At 44.4% G+C, this 17,015-nt stretch overlaps 1 protein-coding gene across 6 annotated transcripts in view; it reads left to right on the top strand.

The window, feature by feature from the left end:
- The window catches only part of Epg5 (ectopic P-granules 5 autophagy tethering factor), a 107,311-nt gene that overhangs the window by 53,344 nt on the left and 36,952 nt on the right, over nt 1–17,015 (top strand). For all 6 annotated transcript variants that reach the window (XR_013103606.1, XR_013103607.1, XM_076912393.1 and 3 more), the window contains 4 exons: nt 550–673; nt 2,535–2,679; nt 6,388–6,559; nt 8,093–8,255. Coding sequence is in view for 4 of the 6 variants with exons in the window: in XM_076912393.1 (XP_076768508.1) it covers nt 550–673; nt 2,535–2,679; nt 6,388–6,559; nt 8,093–8,255 (604 nt within the window). In the remaining 2 variants the exon portion in view is untranslated. The remainder of the gene's footprint in view (nt 1–549; nt 674–2,534; nt 2,680–6,387; nt 6,560–8,092; nt 8,256–17,015) is intronic.

The following is a 17,015-nucleotide window of genomic DNA, read 5'->3' as shown; positions in this document are numbered from 1 at the left end:
GGTCTTAGCTAATAGCTGGCTGTAGTAACAGAAATAAACTGTTAAAACATATTTAAAACTAAGACAGTTTATAAGCCCAGCTTTTAAGAAATGTTCCTTTTTAATGAGAGCAGGTCCACAGATCCACAGTTTTATTTATGGTTTCCTGGAGACAAGAGTGGCCTTTGCCGCTAAGCTGGCAAGCCCTTGCCGTTGGATAGAAACTAGCTTTTGGTATTTTCCAAGCACTAAGGCCGACCTTGTTTGGCTTAAACAGGATAGCAAGGCTCTGAGCTCAGATCTAGGGCTGTGGTATAAGCACTCCTCCGGCCGGCTCCAGTGAGTCCTTCATCAGTAGCTCTCAGCCCCATCGAGATCTTGAATAAGCAGGTTCTAAATCCTGTTTTAACAATGTGTGAGTTTCTAAGGAGAGGCAGTGGTTGCTAGACACATTTCTTCATGGCAGCTTTGTCTATTCTCACACGGTGCAACCAGAGTTCTTAGTAACAAGAAACTCTACTCGTCTGCACATTGATTCACATTTTATGTACTTGTGTTTTTATCTTTTAGGCTCTTCAATGTGTATATATTATGGTTAGAAGATGAAAATTTTCAGAAAGGAGATACCTATATTCCCTCTTTACCAAAGCATTATGATGTTCATCGGCTAGCAAAAGTGATGCAGAATCAGCAGGTAACGCTATGAAAATGCCTTAAAAAGGCATCTCTAAATGTAAATTGGACTGTCTATAGTAAAGGTGCTTACTCACGGGATGGGTGGTCACATCGTCATTCTGGTGGGCTCTGTCATGCATATATGAATCTTTTGACAGGATACTCTCTGTTAAGTGTCCTGCTTTAATGGCCTCACCTGAGCCCCACGCCTGTTCTAGGGCTTTTGTAATCTGGGGAACATAGCCTTTGTCCTGTGGTGTTCTTGCCTATTTGAGCTGTGATCAACTAAACCCTTAAGCACATCTCTACCATCAGAGGCATAGGGAATGAATTTGGGTCATAGGTCATAGGCTCAGGAGCTGACAGAGAGACTTCCTTGTCACTGTCTGCTTCTGATTATCTTTCTGGAGCTCCTTGCTTCTAGTTCCTGTGTGTTCGTTTAGGTTGTCAGGCAGACTCAAATGTGTTTCATCCTTAACTTCTAGTCTCAGTTTTCTCCAGGTTTCAGTAGCTAGCCTGAGAGGAGGCAGGAAAGCAGGAAAGTCCTCTCTCTGGCATCGCTTCATCTAGGGGCTGAGTTTGGCAGCTGCTGATCCAGACTTAGAACCTGTAAATGCCAGTTGTCTTATAAATATCATTAAGGCTATGTATTTATTTAGATTTTTATTTTCTGTATATGAGTGTTTTGCCTGCATGTAAGTCTGTGCAGCCATGGAGTTGCAGATGGTTGTCAGCTGTCATGTGGGTGCTAGGAACCAAACCAGGGTCCTCTGCAAGAGCAACGAGGGCACTGAACAGCTAAGCCATCTCTCTAGATCTGAAGGTTATGTTTGTATTTATTTTTACAGTTTGACTCAGTCCCCACATTCTGAGAGTGGTAGATGAGTCTGTTTAACCTACGAGTCTTACTCTTTTTCTGTTTCCTTTCACAGTTTGTCTGTTGAGGAGCCTGGCTATGGCTGTCTGCAGTGTTCTCAATCTTACATAGCAGCAAAACATTCTCTGGGGTAGCTTAATATATTTTCTTGTAAATTTGCATTAATTTAATCTGGCTTAATTTAATCCAGATTAATTTGTTACTCCTGGATTCCCTCATCGTTGTGCTCTGTAGTTCAGGTGGACTGTCACTCACTATATAGCCAGAGGTCTTGAACCTGCAGCCAGTGCTCTTGCTTTAACCTCCAGAGAACTGAGACTACAGGTGTGAGCTGCCATGGGTAGCTTCAGTACCTTTACTTTTAAAAAACATTTTAAAGATTTAATTGTATTATTTTTAATTATTTTAAATTTAAATTTATTTTTAAGTGTATGTGTGTGTCTGAGGGGTGGCATGTATACATGTATTGAGGTGTGTGTCTGAGGGGTGGTATGTATACATGTATTGAGCTGTCCACCCAGGCAGAAGCTACAGTTACAGGTGCTGTGAGCTGTCCAACATGGGTGCTTGGAGCTGAGCCCAGGTCCTCTGCATGAACAGCACACACTCTTAACTGTGAGCAATCTCTCTAGCTCCTGCATTTATTTTAAAATCTTACTTTAAAGAATATCTTATTTTCTTTATATATCTTATAATGCATATAATGTAGTAGCCTCATAGTATGCATATTAATATACTACTTAATTAGTACATTAATACAGTTCATTCATATGTATATAGTGGGCCTGTTCAGCAATTTTTTCCCTAGTCATGGTATATAGGCAACAAGTTTGTAACTACTGTTAAGATTGTTAGTGGTCCTTTGCAGCTCAGTTCACACTAATGTTGGAAGCCTCGTGGGTCATCTCACTGTAACTGAGTGTCTCACTGAGTTAAATCCACAGTTGTCTGTGTGAGCATGTGACTCATCTGCTCATGCTCACGTGCTGTTGCCCGGCCCTAGGACCTGTGGATGGAGTACGTGAATATGGAGCGCGTGCATCATGAATTCCAGGAGACGGTTGCTCTGTGGACACAGGCCAAGCTTGAGTCCCATTCCGGGGCCTGCAGCTCATCAGCACAGCTGGATTTCACTGACCCTTTGCTGGGTGAGTCCTGTGACATCAACCCCTGAAAGACAGAATGTTTAAATCAGAGATATTGAAGGTTAAGGTTTCCACACTTTATCTCTCCAATGACAATTGTTCTTTAAGAGTTCCCTGTTTGAAAAAAAATTAATAAAAATAAAATACATTGTTTAAGTTGCTAGGAAAGAAAAGATTTTTTTTTTTTTCTTTTACTTGTCTGCTGCTGAGGGATAGAACCCAAGCCCTGAATGGCATAAACAAGATTGGTGATGAATCATCTTTCATGAAGGAAGTTCAGAGTCAGGAGGCTCAGAGCAGTAGGATAGCCTGGGGATCCGTGAAGCTCTCAAGCACTCTGTTCTCTTACCCTGCTGCCTCCCTGTCCCGTGAGAGGCATCTACCTCCAAACCTAATGGCTGCTTACCTTGTCCTCCTGGCTTACACAGTGCAGTGGCCAGAAGGGACGGCTCCTTAAAAGAGCTGCTTTAAGAAGGTGCCTGTAGATTCTCTAGTTATCCTTCGTTGGCCCAGACCTAACTACACATATCCCTGCCACTGAAACTGAGGCCTTCTCTTTGGAACTTGTTTCTTTTTCAATGCTTTAAAATATAAGTTTAAATGTAGTTAATTTAGGTTTTAACATTCAGAAGTTGATTTTTTCTTTTATAACTATTTTCTCTGTATCTGGAATCCTTACCATGGAATGGAAATGCTTTAGATTATCCCTCCCTCCCTCCCTCCCTCCCTCCCTCCCTCCCTCCCTCCCTTCCTTCCTTCCTTCCTTTTTTCCTGCCTCTCTCTCTTTCTCTCTCTCTCTCTCTCTCTCTCTCTCTCTCTCTCTCTCTCTCTCTCTCTCTCTCTGTGTGTGTCTCCCCTTCCCTCCCCTCCCCTCCCGTCCCCTCCCCTTCCCTTCCCCTCTTTCTTAGACCTGGCCTCACTGTGTACCTCTGGCTGGCTGTAGCTTGCTGTCTAGATGAGGAAGAACTCACAGAGATCCCCTGCCTCTGGCCCTGGAGTGCTGAGAGTACAGGTGTGCTTCTTTAAGTGCTGCTTGTTCCTTGCAGCTGATTTTTCTAGAAGGACTGTGCATTTAAATGATAAGTTGATGTGTCAGGCCAGCTCACAAAGGCTGTTTAACCCACAGAGTTGCTGTAGATGCACAATTTTTTTTTTTTTTTTTTTTTTTTTTTTTTTTTTTTTTTTTTTTGGTTTTTTTCAAGACAGGGTTTCTCTATGTAGCTCTGGCTGTCCTGGAACTCACTCTGTAGACCAGGCTGGCCTCGAACTCAGAAATCCGCCTGCCTCTGCCTCCCAAGTGCTGGGATTAAAGGCCTGCACCACCACTGCCCGGCTAGATGCACAATTTTAAAACAGAAAATTGTATCTGAGTTTATCTTTACTATTAATTATGAAATATAGTTTTACAATGTAAGACATATAACAAAATTGTAAATTGTTAACATATTATGATTGTAGTGTACTAAACATTGAGGTGATCAATGGAGAGGCAGGGATATTCTTTATTTCAGTTGCCCTAGTCTACTTAGTTAGATAAAGAAAAAAAAAGATTTTCTCTGGGTTTGAGTTCACATCTGTTGAACAGTTTCATCTAAGGTGCCAACATTTTCTGAAATTCCAACATTTCTCTCTTTGTTTTCTCCCAGAAATATTTTTGTGATTGTAAAATTTGTATGTACACATTTGAAAAGCTCTTTGGAGAGAAACAGAGGAGGATTTGAAAACTGCCTTCACCTTACCCACATGCCAATGACTGACTTTGGCATCTATGTGGTGGGTAAATCGAGGCAGCCATTGGGGTCAGTGCTTAGAGTCACTGACCAGAGTGGATCCAGATACCTACAGGGGCTGCTGCCAAAGAGAAGTTACTCAGCAGACTGTTTTCTGAGGGAACAAAGCTTAATTTACTGGGGCTGGGCCTGTCTGTGGCCAGCGGAAAAATTATGAAGTCTTTTAACTCCTTGGGGCTGGTGAAAAAGAAAAGGAATTAGAAAATTCTCTTTTTCATACATGCGCACACACACACACACACACACTGAAGGGATGAAACAAAAGGTAGAGTCCAGTAATTTCATACACACAAATATACATGCATGCCTATATAACACACGCACATACATGCATACAGACCTATAGTCAGACATATACACATTCACACATAGAATGGTTAGAGCAAAGCTCCAGCAAGCAGGCTCCAAGTACTCCACTCATACATACATAAACACGCACAATTAGTGGATGGCACAGACTTTACACATACACACATAGTCAGTGGATGGGAGAGACAGTGTTCCAGCCACACCATCTTTTACTCTTTCTTCTTTAGCTTAGACATCTATCACAGCAAATTCTTTCATGCAGTATACAATTACAATGTGATTACATTTTAGTTTTCTTCTAGAGAATGATTATGAAAAAACTGTGTTTTATACTATCTTTACAAGAAATAACTTTACATAGTACAGGTAAAAAAACATTATTCTTAAAAAAAAAAAACACATACACTCATAACTAAGCAACTTGTTATAGATTAACAAAGTGAAAGCAACCAAGGTAGTTTTCTCAACCAGTTTTCTCTTACTTGGCAGATAGCAGTTTGTGGTTACAAAGAAGTAATTATTTTATTATTTGTCTTTAAAAGTAATCTTGTAAAAATCTTAAAAGAATCACAGATCTAAACTTTTATATAAAAATTAGTCATATCTACCTTAAATTCCTGTTCTAAACTAAGCTGACTTTCATAATTTTTCTGTTCTGTTTCATAATGCCCATTCCCTTCTCACCTGTTTCTATGAAGTTTCTCAGGACAGAGACACTAAACTTCCTTCTTGGGATTGATCTCACCCATTATCCAGATAATCCAACTGTTTAAATTTGCTCAGTAGACACCACATGCTAACATTAAGTTTAAACTAGCATGTCATACAAGGCTGTCTAGTAATTTAAGATTATGAAGCTTGGTTCTTAAACCATTAGATTATAAATCCTTCCCTTCCCAGACATTCCTTCCTACAAAAGGTATTTAATCTCTGGTTCAGCCTGAGGAAGTGGTATACATCCATCCTCTACTACCAATTAACAATATGGACAAGCAAGGACTGTCTCTCTCATCAAGGACCACTGTGGGGCGGGGACACACTATTTCCAGTGGCGACTGAACGCCTGGGAATTAGGGAGCCCCAGCTTTGGCCTCAGCCTGCATCATTTCCCACCCAGGCTGGGGTCCCCATCTTAGGCTGTGTTTTCCTACCCCTGAATGGTGTATCAGCCCTTGGCGTAAGCCTGTCACCTGATGACTGCATAGGGTGAAATGCAGCCTAGTGCTCTGCGTTTAATCTGCCTGAACAGAGTTCACACCCCCATGGTAAGATGGAACTTGGACCCACAAGCCACTGGGAATAGTCCTTTCTTTTTATCTTAGTTTTTGGTATTGGACTAATAATGTTTGCATACCCAACAGTTGGTAGACTGATCTATCTCTTTAGCTATGCTCCTGATGACCGACCTCCAAGTAGCCTATTATTAGGATTGTGGGATTTATTCAGAACTTGAACGAACCCCACATTTAACCATCCATTTAAGTGCCTTATTATTAAGGAACTATTCTGAAAGTCTCTTAACATTCTTTTCAGAATTAACAGACCAGGGCTATGTCTACTTAGTGTATTATTACCCCTTGGTATGCATGACTAAGTATGGTTTTTCTTTCAGCTAAAGCAAGGGTTCTAAGTAACTTAGAGAAGCACGAGGCTCCTCATCCTCCTCTGATGCTGCAGCCCATGAGGCCTCCTGTGCCCCTCATTTCCTCAGCTGTGCTGTTGACTCAGAAGGACACCACCCAGCTCATGTGCACAGACCTGAATCTGCTGCAGCAGCAGGCCAGGTAGGATGGGAGACCTTGAGAATGGTACTTCCTGCTTGTTGCTTTGTCAGCCATGATGGCACAGACGGGGGCTGGCTTCCTCACCAGTGTTCTCGACACTGCACAAGTCCAAGTAGTTTACTCAACTACATGTGTGTTCTGTATGTGGCTGTGAACATAGGAACCCAAGCCCCACAAAGGCCAGAGGTGTTGGATTCCCTGGAGCTGAAATTACAGGCAGTTATGTGCCACCTCAAATGGGTGCTGGGAACTGAGCGTGGGTCCTACGGAAGTGCAATTGTAGGCTGTAATTTAAGCATGAAAGCTTTATCTGTTCTCATCCTAGCTCCTAAGTAATTGACTAAAGACCTATTAAGTTTATTAACAAGTTTTAAGCACTATGCCTGGGCAGATAGTCATCTCTTCTAGCCCCCTGAGCTACTTTTCAGCCACAGTCCTGTGTTAGTTGCGGCTTGAGTCTCACTCTGGCTTGCACTGCTCCATGTGTGTCCTCATGGAGAATTCCTTGGTGACCTGCTCATCATGACTCTTCTGGACCACCTCCCCCTTCTCATGGTCTTTCTCTTCTTCCTCTCTCTTCTCCTGGGACCCCTGGCTGGGCAACCAGTCATCCCATCTCCTCTGCCTAGGTGTTGGCTGATGAACTCTTTGTACCAATCCTGATGATTGGGGTGCATTCTTAACATGACATTGACATAGGAGATGGTTCAGTAATCAAGACAGTGCTAGTGTCCAGATTGTAACCAGATCTCTGGGCACAGAAAACGGCAATTGAATGTTGAGTGCCCAGAAGCATCCGCCCTCAAGCGGTGCACACTTAGTGAGCCATCTCTCCATTCCCTGCGTCAGGTCTTCATTTCATGTTATATGGTACTCTCCTATGCTGTCAGTGTCACATACTTCCTGTGGGGATTTCCTGAGGTCAGTAGTTCTGGCTAAGACGTCTTATGCTTTCTCTCAGAACACTGTCTGGTACTGGAAAGGCTGAGTTAGAGGGAGGCAGCATGAGGCTCACATGGCGTCATCACCTCGCTCATCTCCCTCGTGTTTAGAAAATTGACTTAGGTACTCGGTCAAAGGGCAGGAGAGTCATTTGTTCAGAGTTCAGAAGAGCCAACCATTTAAGGTTTGGTTCTCAACCACAGTCTTGAGGAGTGTATGTGGACAAGACTGTTTTGTTAACAAACAAGCTTAGTTTTATACATTCCTTGTGAGCCATTTCTCTTGGCTACATTTGATTCAGGCATTTGATGCTTGTATGTTGTACACATACATGAGTATTTATCTGCTAATATACCACTATCATGCTATGTTCCACATGTGCATGCGTGGTAATGGGGTATGGAACTACAAGTTACAGAAGGTTGTGAGCTGCCATGTGGATGCTGGGTATTGATGCTGAGGACTAAGCCTAGGTCCTCTGGAAGCCCAGCCAGGACTATTGAGAGCTGAGCCCCCTCTCCAGCCCAAGCTCTTGATCACTTTTCACATAACCTTTCTTGACTTTGTTTTTCCACGTGGGTTACTTTTCAGAACTGCCACTCTCCGGGAGTCACAGCAGGTTGCCTTGGATGGTGAGCTGCTGGAGACGATGCCTAAACAGTATGTTAACCGAGAAGAGCAGACCACCCTGCATCTGGAGTGCAGAGGCAGTAGTGGCAGGAAGTGCCAAGGAGCAGCAGTTGTAACAGTTCAGGTGAGGTTCTTTCATTTCTTCATGATTTAGAGAATTTTAAGAGTCCTTATATTGGCATATTGCTTAGAAAGATCCAAAGGAGAACATGCCACCTGTCTCCGAAACATTATTTTAGAGTTTTACAGAGAGCAAAAATACACAGGGAGCAAACTAGATTGTCCTTAATTTCCCAAGCTAACAAAAAGACATATTTGTATACAAATTTGGTTGTAGAACACATTCTGTGACAGATGTGTCCTGCAAGAAAACACTTAGTGAGGAATTCCAAAAGGAAGAAACCCATTTGGAAAGTTCCCAGGGTGCTTAAGTTGTACTCCTAAGATTTTGATGATGGTACGTTGGGTACAGTTAGAAGACATAGTGGAATGGATTTCTGTGTTGCTGTTTATGGCCAATGTAGATAGGTTAGTTTTCAATGTTCTGGGAAATAGTGGTCAGGGTTCATATGGGGAAGGTTGTCACCAGTGATTAGAGGGCTGAAGCTGAGGACAAGTGAGGGAAACAGAGGTGGGCAGAGCTTGCCAGTAACGCATGAAATATGTATCAATCTGTTTAAAAAGTTCAACTATCTGTCACTGTTACACCAGCGATATAGACAGAAGTCATTTCTGAGATATTTTTAGTTCAGAATGGGAACTGAGCCTAAGCCAGCCTGTAAGCACTTAGCTTCACATCACCCTCTGTCTAAACATTCTATATATCTAATTTGCTCCTCACAACAGCACAGTGAGATGTGTGGTTTGTCATCTTCATTTCTGTATAGGGAGTGTGCCTCACCCCTCTGCAGCATTATCTGAGCTGGTGATGGGACATTTGGAGAAAGGACTGCTTGCTCATAGAACACTGCTTCCTCTAAAATATCTCCTTGAAAATAACCCCTTAGATTTCTGTATTTTCCAATTCCTTGAGATTTATTTCAGATTTTTCATAGTTATATGCATCTAATGTTAAAGGATTGACTTGTAGGTCAAGATAACTTCAGGCTATGTTCTCATGTTGTGTTAAAGCACGCCGGATCTGTGAACAGTGCTGTCTTTGACCAGGTGCTTCTAAGAGCTAGTTTCCTTCCGTGACTTTCCCCTTAGTTACTAATGCTGTAAGTCCAGGTAGAGGTATTTAAGATAGGTCATTTGCTAAGTTGGGAAGCTGGAAGAATAACCTGTTGGCCTGGGCAGAGTTAGAACTGGGCAGGGAGAAATTGAGACGAATCTGGTCATAGTAAGAATGAGACGGTTTGTTACAAAGCTCAGGGCTTTGTTTTTGTTTTTGTTTTCGTTTTTTTGTTTGTTTGTTTGTTTTTTTGTTTGTTTTTTTCATGATAGAGCTTCTGTATATAGCCCTGGCTGTAGACCAGCCTGGCCTCAGGCACACAGAGATTCTCCTGCCTCTACTTCCTGAGTGCTAAGACGCAAGGGACAGGCCTCTTGCTCTGGCCTGTGAACAGCCAGGGTCTGGCAGTGGATAATAGTACCAGGCAGAGCAGGGTGTAGCAGAGCCAACGCTAATGTGTCCTTCTCTCCAGAAAAGGAGATCATAGTATTGTATGCATGAACTCCTGAATTGAAATTTCTTTTGTAACCTGGTGTTTTATTAATTTTGAGATGAAAAGGAATCTCTTGTGAAAATACTTTCAAAGTAACTTTCCACTGAAGGGAGGTGAGAAAGCTGATAGACTATGCACATACATACTTGTGCCTTCCTCTCTCAGAAGAATGGCAGTTGCTAACGTTACTTAATAAAGGAGGGCAAGAGGGCTCACCAGAGTAAAGACGGGTAGGGATGATGGGCGGCATCTGAGGGAGCAGGCGCAGTGCTGTATGTCTATAATCCCAGCACGCCAGAGGCTGAGGCCTTCTGAGCTGTGTCACCAGAGAAGAGAGACACAAGAAAGGAAACAGGACAGAGGCACTTGTTTTAAGAATTTGAGAGTAGCGTCTGTGGCCACAGCTTCTTTAGAAATATTCCCATTCTCGTAAAGGAAGTTGGAGTTTTCTGCTGGCCGCCACACTTGTTGGTCCCGTGCTCTGACTGCAGTGCAGTGTGGGAAAGCCAGAAGTGGAGAACTGTCCTGAAAATGCAGATGCACCAGTGGAACTAAAACATGCAGAGAGCAAACAACTGGTAGCCTGAGACTTGAAAACAATTTGACAGGTGTAAAACCACTCTTTTTTTTTTTTTTTTTTTTTTTTTTTTTTTTTGGTTTTTCGAGACAGGGTTTCTCAGTGTTGCCCTGGCTGTCCTCAAACTCAGAAATCACCTGCCTCTGCCTCCCAAGTGCTGGGATTAAAGGCGTGCGCCACCACTGCCCGGCATAAAACCACTCTTAATTGTCTCTGCAGTCGTACTTTCTGGTTGGTATTTTTAGGAATTGAAGATAAAATTATTTTTATCATATACTCATTAACAGCTAAGAACAAGGTAGAATAAAAGGGAAACTCACAACCAAGAAGTTTGGGGTCAGTCATGGATGCACTTCCTAGTTCCACATCTAGATGGCCATCTGCCTACTTCATTTTCAGGTCCCACAGCAATCTCATTTTTATGCTCCAGACCTGGCCCTCCTATGGTCCCTCCTCTGTCCTGCTCTGTGCAGTCCCTCCTCTGTCCTGCTCTGTGCAGTCCCTCCTCTGTCCTGCTCTGTGCAGTCCCTCCTCTGTCCTGCTCTGTGCAGTCCCTCCTCTGTCCTGCTCTCCAGAGGAAAGTCTCGCCTTGTCATTTCTCTCACATACTGCAGCCCGCTCCACGCTTCCCGCCTAGTTCCTTTCCTCATATGTCACTTTGGCTGTGGAGCCGATGTAAAGGGACTCCCTTCTCTTTGTGTTTGTCGCTGCTTACCCAGTAGCTTACCAGTGCTGGTCTGAGCTGTCATGCTGGGCTTCCTGCTGATAGCCCTCTCATATTGCTCCATTCTCCCACCATTCATCTCTCTGGCCTCAGTTCTGACCACCTTCCAGGCTTTAAACCCACACTGGCTCTCCATGTTTACAGCCTTTCATGGCCTGTTTTGATTTTTTTTTACAGAGTGAGGCTCTCGTTTTGAAAACTCTTGACCACTTCTCAGGCAGTCTGGTTTTAGCCACTTAGCCTTACCCACTCGCTCTGTGAGACACACGTGGGCACACTGCTGCTCGTGTGTGATGAGTCCTATGCTTCTGCCCCACACATGCCTTCCTTGGCCTTCACGCTCACTGCTGAACTTGCATTCTAGCTCTTTTCTGGCCAGGCTGACAAGCTCTACCTTGCTTGGACTTGGTGTGTTTTAGTCGCCTGTTGCTTTCCCCTGCCAGGCAGAATTCTGTGGCACGTCTCCTTACTCTGTGTGTTTCCTTTATCCATGCCATCTAGGGCACATGCCTGTCAGGCAGTGTCAGTGAAGCTGCGTGTGTCATGAACTGTGTGACTGTCAGCAAGTTTTGAGTCACAGGAGCTCCGTGACGTGTTCGCGTCTACGCTGCCAGTGCTTCACAGTCAGCATGTGTGGTTTGCAGCCTTCAGAGCCTTCCCTGGGCTGTGTGAGGGAGCTCTGCAGAGAGCGTTCGGGTGCGTGCTGTGGACGCGGAGACGTTTCCTAGTGAGTGGCGCTTGTTCTTTGCTTGTGGTTAGTTTTTGGTCCGTTAGGCATTTTAATGCTTCAGGTACAGATCCCATTGATACTTTGATTTGAACATAGGCCTCCCACTCTTGAGGAGCAGAGGGAAGGCTCTATGTGTGATAGCACTGCTCTTCCTAGCCTGTTGGGGCCGAGATGCCCTCGTGTACTGTAGAATTCTCTTTAGACGCTTTGCTTACAGTATCTCATTTAAGTTTTACAGACTGAGAATGGGTTACAAAACAGGTTCACATTTACTGACAGACTTTCCAGGTGACACAGCTGTGTTGTTCAGTTAGAGACCATCATGCACCCGTCGGAAGTCGATTTCAGGGTTTATTACTATTGTTGTTATTATTATTACTGTTATTGTGTTGCTGGGGGTTGAACCAGAACCCAACACGTGCTGGACAAGTGCTGTCTCACTGAGCTGCCTCTCCACTCCTCACATCCACTGTGCTCAGGACTTATGTTTTCACATTCAGTCCTGCCAGGCCGTTGTTTGCTACAGCTGCTTTAACTCTCTTTCTGAAGACAAGCACTGTGCTCCACAGGGGCTGGTAATGAGTAAGACCTCACTTTAAATGCACACATGCATTACTTTCCGAGTCTGTCATAGAATCAATGATCTTAATTGAACATTTTGTTTTAGATCAGTTTCTAAACATTAGTTTCATGGAAAAAGTCATTTTACAGTCAAATTTTTAAAATATAATTTTAAATGGTCCGTTTACAAAGACTTTGTATTCATTTTCTTGCTTAATAAAAATGTTCTGGATGTTTCCAGCTGTCTGCAAGTCTTTGAACTTGTGTAGTTTACTTGGAATGTCCAGAAGCTGAGTGTGTTTTATGAGGAGTGAGACGTGCTTCTTCTGTGGTCTTGGTCTGGGCAGCAGCCTTTCATCATCCAAAGATATTCCCTGAGGAAGTGGAGTGATGTATGAATGGATTCTTTTGTTGTTAGTATTGAAGGCAGATTTGCTAGACCCAGGATTGATTTATTCTCAAGTGAACATTTTCCACTCCTAGAAATAAAAGGTGGAAAGACCCAGCAAAGGCCTCCCACTTCTGTAAAACCATGTGAAAGGACACATTTTGTCCAACTTTTCTTTGTTTTATTAAAATTACTGAAATGGAGGGGCTCCCAGCATGCTGCTTTGATTTATTTTCTCCAACGCCTTGGTATCATGAGCTGGAGTCCTTCAGTTCTTCTCATGTCTATTCTTAGTGGTGGGAAAGTGTGAAGACTTATGCAACATTGGTGAGCCTTACATAACAAAGTTATCATGAAAGGGAAAATAGGTTTGCTCAAAGATGTGCTATGTGGAACAGACAGGACCAGTGCTCTTTAAGACTTTGAATGTAGCATTTGTGAGGGCATCATTTAAACACGTTGATAAAATATATTAACAGAATTTACACAGGGTATATAATCATTGCAGCTGAAGACTAGATCTGGGTAGGTGGATAGACGAGAGGTTTAAATGGTGCTGCTCCCCGTGTGAGTGAGGGAGCTCCGAGAGGGAGGGACTTAACCATGCCGTCCACTGCTCTACTCTCTCACAACCCTCAGCTGTGCTCACAGGATAGGTTCAACTGTAACACTGGCCTGTCCACCAGGTCACTCAGGTCACTGCCCCGACTCTGTCCCAGCTCCTGAAATTTGTCTAAAAACCTTTCCTTCCTGCTCCCCTGTCCCTCCTCAACCCTAGCAGCCAGTATAACACTAGGTGTGCTTCTCACTCTCCTTTCCACCACGCCCTTCCCTTCCTCGTACTTAGTTCAGATTTGGTAAGAAAAGGGACAGAAGAGGCTTTGTTGTCATGGCTGTCTACTGTAGCATGTACTCAGCGGCTGAGTGACCAATACTTGTTCCTGTTTGGGTCATCAGACTGGGTGGGGCCATCAGGCTGCATGGGGCCGTCAGGCTGGATGGGGCCATCAGGCTGCATGGGGCCGTCAGGCTGGATGGGGCCATCAGGCTGCATGGGGCCGTCAGGCTGGATGGGGCCGTCACGCTGGATGGGGCCATCAGGCTGGATGGGGCCATCAGGCTGCATGGGGCCATCAGGCTGGATGGGGCCATCAGGCTGCATGGGGCCGTCAGGCTGGATGGCAGCATGCACAGCCTTCAGCCAGCTAAGTGCATGTCCCCTTTTGTCAGTGAATTGGAGGACTGAGCTAGTGTCAGATTCTCCTGCACATAGCTGCCAATAGCAATTCCAACCATAGTGATAATCTTTTTCATTAATGGTAAAGAGACTTTTGAAGATCAGCCTTTAAAACTCTGTCATCCTGGGCATGACTGTGCTTAAGGGCTGATAGCAAGTGGGATATTCATAGGTCTCAGTCTTCCTTGTTTCTTGGGTGTTTTCATTCATTCTATGTGACAGATATGAAAATCTAGAGGCACCAATCACTTCGCAGTTGGGGTACTTACAGTTTTTCTTTTCCACCACTGAAGTAAGGAATTCTGTGGGGGCATACAAATGTGAAATCTAGAATAAAAGAATACAGCAAGGTTGGGAAGATGGCTTAGTGCACTCATGAAGAGCCAGATGCCTGGCACCCATGTTAATGCAAGGCAGATGCGATAGCCTGCCCTTGTTGGCAGTGCTTCTGAGGCAGTCACAGGGAGTCCCTTGAGCAAGATCGCTGGCAAGATTAACCCAATTGGCACGTTTTGGGTTCAAGTGAGAGACCTTATCTCAATAAACGAAGTGAAGAGTGATCTAGGAAGATACCTGCCATCAAACTCTTGTGTCTACATGCATTTCCCTTGCATCCGTGTGTGCTTGTGCACACACATGTACACATGACTCTTACATGCTGTGAACATATATACATACATGTATACACCATGTACATGCAGACATGGCAAACAAAGTCATACTCCCTCAACAAAAGAGCACAACATGTTCTCTGTGATGAGGTGGGCTCTGTGTCTGCGATGACCTTCTCTGTGATGAGGTGGGCTGTGTGTCTGCGATGACCTCTGTGATGAGGTGGGCTGTGCTTCTGCGATGACCTTCTCTGTGATGAGGTGGGCTGTGCTTCTGCGATGACCTTCTCTGTGATGAGGTGGGCTGTGCTTCTGCGATGACCTCTGTGATGAGGTGGGCTGTGCGTCTTCGATGACCTTCTGCTCTAGTGACTGTTGCCTTGGAGCTGGGCCCAGGGAGCCCAATTTGGAGAATTTCCTAAAGATTTTTGGCTATCAGCACTTGTGACACAGAATTCTTTTAGTTAAAAGCCACTGACAATAACCAGGCAGGAACCTCAAACCTATCTTTGTGGTGCATCCTGGTCCTAGAGTATTCTATGCATGCATCTATTCATATCCTAAAAAGAAACCAAAAATGCACAGACAAAACCACAGTCAGTCAGAGGAGGGCTGTGTTAGCAACTACCTCTGGTAGGGAGGACACACTTTTTAAAAGGATAGACTTTTGATAGATTTTTTTTTTTTCATGGAGCTCCATTAATTCTTATTTATTTATTTATTTATTTATTTATTTTTTTGCATTGTCTTAGTCAGGGTTTTCCTGTTGTGAACAGACACCATGACCAAGGCAGCTCTTATAAGGACAACATTTAATTGGGGCTGGCTTACAGGTTCAGAGATTCAGTCCATTATCATCAAGGTGGGAGCATGGCAGCATCCAGGCAGGCATGGTGCAGGAGGAGCTGAGAGTTCTACATCTTCATCTGAAGGCTGCTAGCTGAATACTGGCTTCCAGGTGGCTAGGACGAGGGTCTTGTAGTCCACACCCACAGAGACACACCTACTGCAACAAGGCCACACCTACTCTAACAGGGCTACACCTTCTAATAGTGCCATTCCCTGGGGCAAGCATATATAAACCATCACACACATGTTTCCTAAGAGTCAGAACAACTTACCAGGAACTAATCAGTTAGCTGGTTGTTTTTTCTTTGACATGCAATTGATGGGGTTCATCCCCCTCCCCTACCATATTGCTTTAGATAAGTTGTGAAAATATATTAAAATAGATCTCATTATCTCTGCAAACTAGCCTCCTTTCCCAGTGTGCCTTGCCCTCCACCCACCAAGAGATTAAAAGGAAAAGATGTGCAGGACAGAGAAATGCAATCATCCTGACTGTAGCTCAGAGTTCTGGGGATCTTAAGCCTGGGTGTGGAGGGTAGCCAACAGTCTATAGGATCAGTGTCATTGTCTATGAGTGGGCTGTGGGAAAGCCAGACATACAGTAGGTGGGCAGGGTGTAGCTGATGGTCAGTTCTTGCCACAGGGACAGAAAAACAAAAGAAATGAACAGTGAAGAGAGGCATAAAGATGTTCCCAAATGAGGGGGCAGAGGAGTGAGGAGGGCAGTCTCAGGATGGGAAGAATAGAGCCTGCAGTGCCACCTTTCTATGTGGGTGTTGGGGACACCAGAAGACAGAAGGCTGCAGAGCTGCTGGAGGGGGAAGGGCACCTGGCACCAGGGAGAGGTAGATGGGGGTGATCTGATAATGCCACATGTGGAAAGTAGAGCACAGGGCAGGAGGAAGAGAGACTCTTCAGTCTTCAAGGCCAGTCCTCAGGAACTATCTCAGGCGAGGAAGATTGCCCAACTCCCCAAATTCTTGGAACCAGTGTGAACTCTTGAGGGCGATAAGCAGAGTGTCATTTGGAGCTGATGTGCCCTTGAGGAAGGCTGTACCAGGCTGATTGGCCTGCTTTATTGTGCATCACCCTACTCTGCATGGGGGCAAGAATGTCCTGTGGCCAGTCTGTTGAACAGTTCAGTTGTCTGCCTAGTGTGTCTGGTTCCAAGGCCTTTGCTGGTGCTGCTCCCTCAGCCCCACCAGAGTCAGCTGAGGATTTACTTGTGGTGTATTCTCTGCCCTGGGACTCGGGCTGCTTGTCTAGCCCAGGGTAAGAGGACAGCACCAGGTGCCTCAGCATCTGGGGGCTCTGGTAGTAGTTACTGAGCTCATGGCCATGCTTTGACAACCTGCTGGCTAGGACTGGCCTTGTCTGGATCCTGTCTGAGCTTCCTTATGACCTTGGCTGAAAGACAAAGCTGCAACTGCCATTGTTATTATCCTAAGTCAGATCCTTATCTCTCACTGGGATGGCCTATGTTTGAAAACTCTTGTGGGCTTATTTCTTATTGTTGTGTGTGCCTTGATCTCAGAGAGTC

This window comes from Arvicanthis niloticus, chromosome 14 (assembly GCF_011762505.2).
Source record: "Arvicanthis niloticus isolate mArvNil1 chromosome 14, mArvNil1.pat.X, whole genome shotgun sequence".
Taxonomy (NCBI): Eukaryota; Metazoa; Chordata; class Mammalia; order Rodentia; family Muridae; genus Arvicanthis; species Arvicanthis niloticus.
The sequence above is the reverse complement of the archived record's forward strand: the minus strand, read 5'-3'. Positions and strand labels throughout refer to the sequence as shown.